The following is a 9,656-nucleotide window of genomic DNA, read 5'->3' as shown; positions in this document are numbered from 1 at the left end:
CGAGCGACGCCAAGGAAGGCGCCTGGGAAGGCGGGAGGTGCGGGCGCGCGGGAGGCGAGCCGGGCGCGGGCTCGGAGGCGGCGGGGAGCGGGGAGTCGGGGCCCGAGGCCGGCGAGGCCAGGGGTCAGCTGCTCACCCTCCCCCACCCCCGTCTCCGAGTCGGCCGGTAGTGAGAAGGGTCGTGGCGGCCAGAGACTGACCCCCCCCCAGTGCCGCTAGGGGAACCCGGAGACGCGCGGCCTCACCCTCCCCCCCCTCATCCCGGCAACCCCCTCCCCCGACGCCCTGCGACAGAGGCGGCCTCCCGGCTTCACCCTGGGACCCGCGCTCTGCTGAGCCACCCGCCGCCGGCCTCCCGGGTCCCTCTCTGTCCCTCCTTTGCAGGTGGCGGGACGATCCCCAGGGAAGAAGGAGAGAGATTCTGCCCCTCCGGAAGGCAGCAGCCCCAGGTGATGGGCCGGTGTCTCGGGCCACCCAGGTGGCACCCGGTTAGCATGGGGGGGAGGTGGCAGTGGGGGGACATGGGGCAGTGGGGAGGCCAGCCATGCCAGAGAGTTCCTTCTGGCTCTCCGGAGGCCCCCTTGGTTCCGGAGACCTGCTTCTGGCCAGCGTCTGTGGGCCACTGTCCCCCCACTCCAGCAGGTCTCACGGGGGCCTGGGATCTGGGATGGAGCCCCCGCCACCCAGCTGGGCAGCGGGTTGACACCCACTCTCCCCACGTGTAGCCGAGGCCTGAAGGCTGATCCTGCCTGCTTGGGGGAGGAGATGATTCCAGAAAGAGGAATGTGAGGGGCAGAGGGGGCAGCCCCTAGGGGAGGGGAGAGGTCCTGTGGGAGAAGAGGAGAGAGGAGAGGTGGGAAGGGTGGGGGCAGGGGAGGAGGAGGAGGAAGCAAGGGAAAGAGCAGCAGCCCTGCCCCCCTCAGCCACAGCTGAGACAAGGGACCCAGCTCCTCCAGGCCAGGGCCGGCCACCTGCCACCGTCCTGGGCTGAATCTTCCACTCAGGCCGCCCAGGGATTCCCAGACATCCTCAATTATTGGCCAAAATTTGCACCTCCGGGTAGATCACATAAAATCCCGATTTCTGGCTTCTGTCCGTGGCAGTGAGGGCAGCGCACTTCCAACAGGCCTGGGGTCCCCTCACCCCCCATCCCCGTTGTCCCTACAGCTGTCCCCTTCCTCGGGTCCCGTGGGCTGACCGACCCCTAGGCGCTGGCCTTGCAGCCCCGGCTTAAGAGGATGAAGGGTCCCCGTTTCTCCCTCTGAGTGAATTAAACACGGGAAGGACCCCGAGGCGGCGCCTGAGGGGGCAGGGCCAGTCCAGCCAGTGCAGGAGCCGCCCAGGGTCTTGTGTTGAGAGGACGGAATGTCCCCAGGAGGGAGCTGCAGCCCAGCCCTGAGCCCCCAGGCTCTGGGCTCCGCGCTGTCCGGTCAGCACCTGCTGTCCCCGCGTAGCTGCTTCGGTGCCCGGCGGTGTCCGGGTGGGGAGGTGGACCCTCGTTCTGGGCTGGCTGCTGTTTCTCGTCCCCTGGTCCTGGGGCTGCGTGTGTGCCTGGGCCAGAGTTCCCGTCCCCAGGCGGTGACGGGCCCATCGTGCCAGGAGGGCCCTCCCTCCACGTCTCCAGGAAGGCACAGGGGGCTGGGGGTGTCCCCACGGCCGGACTGCACTGTCCGACCCCCACCTCGGGACACCAGAATGCTTCAGTTACCCGGGGAGGAGTCTCCTTCAGGGCTGCAGGGACCTCCATGGGACAGTGACTGAGATCACCTGGCAGCAGTCAGGATGCCCTGGGGCTGGGGAGGAAGCCCGTCCTCCCTGGGGGCGATGGCCCTGGTCTGAGTGGCCTCTGCAGCCGCCTGGGGGCGGGGCAGGAGGGCGGAGCATCCCTGGGCTCCTCTCCTGGAGCCCCTGTCCCCCGGGGCCCCTCAGGAAAGCGAATGGAGCCTTCTGGTCTGGTCTCAATGTGCTCTGGACGAAGGGGGAGGGGAGTGTCTGAGGTTGGGCCACCACTCTGGGACTGCCCTGTCACTGCTTTGCCCCCAGTGTCCTTCCGTGGCCGTACCCCCACCCAGGCCCCTGGCCTAACTGCAGCCGTATAAATCCTGCCATCCTTGGACTTTTCTCTGCCCCCACTCCTGGCCTCCTTCTCCACCTCCAACCTCAGGCATCTGTTGCTGTGTAATTGTCTCTTGGCGGGTCCGGGTCCCAGCCCTCCATAACCTTCAGGTCCTTGTCCCCGACACCGTTTCTTGGCCCACCCAGCTGCACTTTCTGGGGCCCAGCCATCACCCCTAAATCTGGTTCTTAACCCACTCCCCCCCTACCTCCAATCTCGTGGCCCCTGTCTCTGCTCTATTCCCTAACCCCCAGGTTGGTCTCCCCCCAAGTCTACCTCACCCTGGTGCCCATGTGGATCCAACACCCTGCTCTGTGGCCTGTGGCTGTCTATGCCCAGCACCCAACTCCCACGCTTCAGCTCAAGGCCTGTCCCCTGGCCCTTGTGCCATAGATCTGCCATGGACCCAGACTGAGGGGAACTATCTCCACTCCTCCCTGGGGTCCTGCCTCCCTTCGGAGTCCTCATCCATACATGGCTACAGGCCACAGAGGGGCCCTTTTAGATCAGTCTGATGTGTGATTCGGTGTCTCCCTTCCCCAAACCCTGTAGAGTTTTTCTTTGTCCCTACAGATTAACATTTGGGGCCTATTCCTGCCTCAGGGCCTTTGCACCTGCTGCCCACCCCCACCCCTTCCGCGGCCTGGAGTGCTTCTCCCCAGGACATTTGCACGGCTCCATCCTTCACTTCAATCCAGCCTTTGTTCAACTGTGCCAGTCCCAGGGAGGGCTTCCCTGACCACCCCGCGAAAAATGTAACCCTCCCCTCACATGCCCCCTTTTTCAGAGCTCTGACAGCCACCTGCCACACACACGTGTTTCCTGATGACCCACTGACTGTATCTGTCGGGGAGGGGGGTTCGTGGAGGGAATGGGTGACGCGGGCATCGCGGGCCAAAGTGCAGAAGGACAGGGCAGGTGGCCCAGGGGCCCCCGGGGGAGGTACCGCCGCAGCCCGGAGCCCAGGTCGCCGCGCTGAAGGGTTCCACCAAGCAGCAGACTTCCCCGAGGAGGGACCCGGGAGCCCCGGGCCCGCGTCCCTGCCGCCCACGCCGCAGCGCGAGCGGCTCCCGGAGAGCGTCCCCCGCCCCCCGCCTTCCCGCTGTCCCCCGCGCCCGAGGGCCCGCGGCCCCGAGGACACCGAGGACACCTCTCGGTGGCGGCCGGGAGGAGGCGGGAGGGACGGGGCGGGCCGCGCGGGACCCGGAGCCAGGCCCGGTGCTCGGCGCTGGCGCGGCGGCAGGACGCACGCCAAGTGCAGACCCTTGCGGAGCGTCGTGGGCCCGGGGACCGACAAAAGACGCTGCCGGAGAAGTGCACGCTGATGCACGACACCGGGAGGCCGCGGGGCGAGCATGCGCGGCGCAGGGTTTGCGATCGGCGCCTAGTTCGGGGGGCGGGGGGCCAGGCAGCCCTCGCTGACAAGGCGACCTTTGGGCGAAGACCCGAAGAGGTGAGGGCTGGGGCGGGCCGGTGCCCGAGGGAGGCTCCTTCGGGAGGCGCGAGCCTAGGGGTCGCTCACGTGGGATCACGGACCCCACCGGGGCCAGCCTCCCGCGCTGTTTGTGTCCCCGCGGGGTCAGTTGGTGGGGGAGAGATTCGGGCCGTCGTGTGCGTCCTGATTGGATTCTGCGCACAGACTAGGCGTGGGGGAATTGGAGGAAGGCAGGTTTTCACTGCCATTTCCCAGACGAGGAAAGGGAGGCTCCGGGGCGGGGCAAGGGAGCTCGAACCCGGATTCGTCCTCCTCCGGGGCTCCCTCGCGGAACCGCGGAACCGTTCCAGACCACGTGGCCGCGGTGTCCCTTTACCCCGTCCCCGACCCCACCTCGGCCCGCACGCTCGGGCCAGACCCGTCCGCCCCGTCGGCCAGCTCGGGTCCCGGCGCTCCTGGGAACGGGGTCGGCTCCCACATCTTCCGCAGGGGAGGTCGAGGCTCCGGGGTCGGCCGGCGCCGCCCCCTGCCCACGTCCCACCCCTCGCGAGAGGGGAGGGAGCCCGCACGACCTGCGGCTCCCGCGCCTCCCGCCAGGGGGCGCCCCAGGACCGCTGGTTAAAGGCGCGCGGCGCGGGCTCCCCCGGAGGGCGCCGGAGGCTGCAGCCACTGGCCCAGGACCTTAAAGGGCCAAAGCTCCACGTGGCCTTTGACCGTCAGGCAGCGGCCCGTCAAGGGAGGTCCCGAGATCAGCAGCATCAGCCTCCGCTGGAGCTAGATAGACATGCATATCCTTGAGCCCACCCCAGACGGAAGGAATGACTTGGGGTTGAGATCCTGCAAGTCTGTGTCTTAGAAGGCCTTCCAGATGATTCTGATGCACGCCCAGCTTGAGACGGGCCTGCTGTGGGGTCTGATTATCTCCCGGAGCCCCGGGGGGATCCGTTCGCAGTCCCGGGTGCACAGTGGAATCATCTGGAAGCCTTAGGGCTCTGGATGCCCCAGCCACACCTGCGCCAGTTCGGTGAGCGTCCCTGAGCGTGCGGGCTGGGCGGGGGTGTTTGAAAGCTCCCGGGTCATTCCACACCAGCCAGGATGGGGAAACCACCGTCCCCGGGGGCCCCAACCATGGCTGAGATGTCTCGTGAGGAACTGACCGCCTCTGGTGTATAACAGGAATAGGACAGATGATGTCCGTTGGGGCGGATTTGAATTCCAACACATTACATCTCCTTCAGTCCTTCACCAGCCCTGGGAGGAAAGCTCCGTATCTAGAAAGATCCCCCTTTCAGATGAGTAAGTAGGGGCACAAAGAGGTTAAGTAACCAGCCAAGTTTGCACAGCTTGTAAGGGTTGGTGCTAGGGGTGACCCAGGATCCAAATCCCTCCTTACTCTGTCCCCCTAAACGTCCCCCCCATGACAGGTTTCTCTTGTCCTATCACACCACCGTGTTGCAGGGTGGAGGTGTTCCATTATTTTTCCCTTTGGGGACATCTAGGGGTGGCTGGGCACATCCAGACAAAGCCTGGTCTGGAGACGACATTCTAGTTTTCTGGGGCTTCTCTCCAAGAAAATCCTGGTATGTTTGAAACCACAGACCTGGAGGCATCAGGTGGGTTGCATTTGGGGACTGGGCCCTTCAAGCAGTAAATGAAATCCCCTTGGATTATAAATAGTATTGGGGCACCTGGGTGGCTCCGACGGTCAAGCGTGGGAATCTTGATTCCGGCTCAGGTCGTGATCTCACGGTTTGTGAGTTTGAGCCTCGTGTTGGGCTCAGCCCTGACATCATGGAGCCTGCTTGGGATTCTGTCTCCCTCCCTCTGCCCCTCCCCTTTGTGCGCGCTCTCTCTCTCAAAATAAATAAGCTTAAAAAAAAATAGTATAAAAACCCTGGTAGAATTTCAGGTAACCCCAGGGACCTCTGCTTTCCGGGCCTTGATGTATGCTCGTGCCTGTAACGCTGGGGTGCGAGCGACAAACCGAGAATCGGCGGGTGTTTGGCTTTGCCCCAGACCCCTGAGCCTCTCCTGGTGTCTCTGGCAATCTCTGCTCCCACCTTCTCTCACCTTTAGGCAACCCAAGCAGGCTAGGCCCCCCGTGGTCACATGGCTGCTGGTCTCCCAGACGGGCAGCAGTCACAGACCCCAGGCCACCACCCACCTGGATGCCAGAAGGCTGGGCACTCCTGGAATGGCCGGGTCCAGCCTGGTTATTTCCTCGCCCGCAGCCAAGTCCATCCCTCCCGGTGGGGTCCACACCCTGTCTTTCTTCCAAACCCCACAGGTGCAAAGGGCCTCTTAGCAGCAACTACTTCCGGGGAGGGAGCAGGTGACAGCATGTCATTCTTTAGTTCCAAAACAAAACTGAGAAGCTCAGGCCAGGAGTGCAGGCACAGGACAGGGCTGGCCTTCAGGCCTCCCTGCTCCACGACCTCCCTTTCCTCCGGCCTTCAGCTAGGCTGGGGTGTGGCCGTTTGCTGGTTTTCACCGGTGGAGTTGGGGTTGGGGGACACAGAGAGATGCCCGCCAGTGCCCACGGAGCCTTAGCAACCCAATCTCTCCCTGATTATAAGCACCAGTCACAGCCCACTACACGCTACGCCGCAATCCTGCTTTTTGGACTGTTTCTATTGCAAAGAGTTTTTTTTAACGTTTATTCATTTTTGAGAGGCAGAGCGCGAGCGGGGGAGGGGCGGAGAGCGAGGGAGACAGAATCCAAAGCGGGCTCCGAGCTGTCGGCACAGAGCCGGAGGTGAGACTCGAACCCACGAACCGCCATCGTGATCATGACCTGAGCTGAAATCAAGGACGCTCGACGGACTGAGCCACCCAGGCGCCCTGCAAAGCGTTTCCGATGTGGCCTGTGGCCAGTCTGCCCCTGGGGATGTTGGTGGGGCTTAATGGAAACAGATTCCTGGGCCGCACAGCCACCTTCAGCGAATCCGCAGCTCTGGTGTGAAGGGCCCCGGGATCTGAATTGTGGACACGCTCCCCTTCTTCTCTACCTTGTAACCAGGGTCAGGTGAAATGTGTAAACTGTGGGCCCTGGGCCGGAACCCAGGGGGCACAGCGGGGGGGGGGGGGGGTGTACGGGGAAGGGAGGGAATGGCCCGCAAAGTGACATAAACACAGGTCACCATCTTAGAGGGTGGGACTGGAGGGGACACAAGGGAGTGACAAGATCACCCTGGCGCATTCCTCAGTGGCCAGGTCCAAAGCCAGGAAAAGATCGCTTTGTAAACATTTTTATTTGCATGTTGGCTGGCGCCCATTTTTTAAGTTCAAGGAGGCCGTCAATGCTAAGTGCGCAGGCAGAAAGGAGAGGGGGAAGGGGGAGGGGAGGGAATTTCTCCCCAGCCTCTCCCCCCCTCCCCTTTTTTTTTTTTCCAAGCCGAGCACCTAAAGCTGCATATGAGCAAGTTCAGATCATAGGTGATGCAACTCTTCCCCATGGGTCTCTTTCTTTACATTCTTTGGGTGTCCAGAAAGAGTATGTATTTAAAAAAACTCAATGCATGAACGAATTTTAACAAGAAAGAGGGATGTGGGGTAGAGGGGGGAGGTCCACGGCCTGGCCCTTGCTTCACCTCCATTTTCTTTCTTTCTTTCTTTTTTTTTTTTTTTTAATTTTTTTTAACGTTTATTTATTATTGAGAGACAGAGCGCAAGCAGGGGAGGGGCAGAGAGAGAGGGAGACACAGAATCCGAAGCAGGCTCCAGGCTCTGAGCTGTCAGCACAGAGCCCGACGCGGGGCTCGAACTCACCAACCGCGAGATCATGACCTGAGCCGAAGTCGGATGCCCAACCGACTGAGCCACCCAGGCGCCCCAACCTCCATTTTCAAGTACGGAGGCAGGAAGAGCGTCTCCATCCACGTGCGGGAGAGGAGGACCGTGCCTTGTGTGGCCGAGAGCGTGGCCGGTGGCGGTGTGGTCTGGGGCACCCCTGCCCTCACCTCACAGCTGGTCTTCTCGTTCTCCCTGCTCTGCTTCTGCTCTGGCCTCTGCCCTCAACACCCTAAGGCTCCTGGCCTCGCCTGCCCTGGGGACTCTCTCCGGCAGGGTTGGCAACCGAGGAGTGTGCCAGGAGGCTCTCCGCCGCTTGCGAAACCATGAGAAACGTCCAGGAGTCTGGAACCTCACTGTCTTGACCTGTTTCCGGGCCCTAGCTCCCTGGGTTGCCCCTGTGGCCACCCGGGCAGCTGAGGCTTCAGCTTCCTGGACAACTGGGGCCTCTGCCCTCTGATTATCTGCAGCCCCTTCCCTCCGATTATTTGCAACCTCTGCCCTCTGGACAGCTATGGCTTCTGCCCCGGGATTATCCTCGGCCTCTGCCCCCTGGACGGGTATGGCCTCTGCCCTCTGATTAGCTATAGCCTCCACCCTCTGATTACCTGCAGCCTCTGCCCCCTGATCGTCTGCAGCCTCTGCCCTCTGATCGTCTGCAGCCTCTGCCCTCTGATCGTCTGCAGCCTCTGCCCTCTGATCGTCTGCAGCCTCTGCCACCTGAACTGTGGATGCTGCTGCCTCCTCCCTCCTACGACGGCGGAAAGAGGCCCAGTTGATTCTGGGCCTCCATCGTCTTGGGGCAGTCTCGGGCGCCTGGCCGCCTCCTGCGTTGCCCACATTATCCCCCAGGCTGGCCCTGCCTGGCGCCCATGCCCCGTCCCTCTCCACCCTGGGAGAGGCCTGCCGGGCCTCGCCCACCTCGGGGCTGGACCTCGGCGCCCAGCCCTTCACCCTCCGCTTCAGCTTCCCCCAGGACACCTGGCTGACGTACTCTCGCCACCTGTCCGCCTTGGACAGCTGCGGCCTGGGGTTGTCCTCAAACATGGGCACCGGCAGGTTCACGCGGCGGCGGGCAGGTGGCGCGCTGGGCTTCTTCTCCCCTCGCTGCAGGAAGGCCTCCACCAGTTCCTCATCATCCCCGCTTTCCAGGTCGCTCCCCAGAAATTTGCTGCCCAGGTAACTGACAGGCATTTTGCGCACCCTCCTGCCGCGCCCCGGGCCGTTGTGACCCTTGTCGCCCTTGCGTCTGGAGGTCTCGAAGTCACTGAACTCGCTGTCGCTGGCGTTGCTGCTGTCATAGGTGCCCACGACCAGCCGCGGGGGAGGGGTCACCATTTGCGGGACTCTCCTCCTCACTCGGGGCTCCTTGGGCTTTTTGGGGGGCTGGGGCGGGTGTGGGGTGCTCTTCTCGATGATGCGGGCCACGTCCTCCAGCGTGCGGCCTTCTTCCTCCAGAAACTGGGTCAGCCGCTCCCGAAATTCGGCCTCCTTGGTGGCCGGCTTGGAGATGACCCTCCACACGCCCCCGGCCAGCCTGACCTCCCGGGGGATGAGCAAATAGTCGACGTCCTCCCCGATCTGCAGCATCCCCACCGTGGAGTCCTCCTCCCTGCGGAACACCTTGCCAATCTTCTTAAAGGTCCCCACGGGTTTCAAGGCTTCCACGAGGACATCCAGATCCACATCTTTGCAGACATCTGGGACGCTCCACAGGATCAGGCAGTCGGGGGAAGGGAGGAAGCCCCAGGGGAACCAGCCCCCCACGTGGCTTTTCTCGAGGGTCTTTAAGATCTCCAGGGTGAAAGCTGGGGTGGGGGCAACGACCCCAAACTACAAGTAGGCCTGGGTCTTGGGGGTGGGGGGTCGCGGCCGAACTGCCCGGAGGGTCTCACCTCTCCAGCCAAGGAGGAGCCAGCCCCTCCTAACTTCTCTGCCCGCAACCGAGTCCAGTCTTGGTCAAGTCCGGCTCCCCACCAAGGACTGGCGGGAATCAACCCCCGGGGATGCTTACGTGGGCCGGGGGTGAGATGGGTCCTGAGGCTCAAAGCTCACCGGCCAGCTGCGAACGCGGTGCACGGGCTCCGAGTTGGGGCGCACGGGCTGCCCCGTGGCTCTTCCTGCCTCGGGGACTCGCCTGCAGCTTGGGAGAGGACTTCGCAGACAAAGACGACTCAGCCGTGGCTGTTCAATATGGCCGAGGCGCTCGGAGGCCGCAGCCCAGCCCCCTGGGAGGGTCTCCCGCCCCCAGGCAGGCAGCCACCCCCGTCCAGGCTGACCTTGACGCGCCTACGGCCTCCCAGCCCGTGCGCTCGG

The 9,656-nt window shown here is 63.4% G+C and overlaps 1 protein-coding gene across 1 annotated transcript; it reads right to left on the bottom strand.

Annotated features, from left to right (window-relative positions):
* Positions 1 to 7,278: 7,278 nt before the first annotated feature.
* Positions 7,279 to 9,656, bottom strand: CCDC8 (coiled-coil domain containing 8). The gene has a single exon (XM_047837207.1). It carries the CDS (start codon positions 8,928 to 8,930, stop codon positions 7,512 to 7,514), a length of 1,419 nt encoding a protein of 472 aa, XP_047693163.1. The 5' UTR covers positions 8,931 to 9,656; the 3' UTR covers positions 7,279 to 7,511.

Source organism: Prionailurus viverrinus, chromosome E2 (assembly GCF_022837055.1).
Source record: "Prionailurus viverrinus isolate Anna chromosome E2, UM_Priviv_1.0, whole genome shotgun sequence".
Lineage (NCBI taxonomy): Eukaryota > Metazoa > Chordata > Mammalia > Carnivora > Felidae > Prionailurus > Prionailurus viverrinus.
Note: the sequence above shows the minus strand (reverse complement) of the source record. Positions and strands in the feature narration are given on the sequence as shown.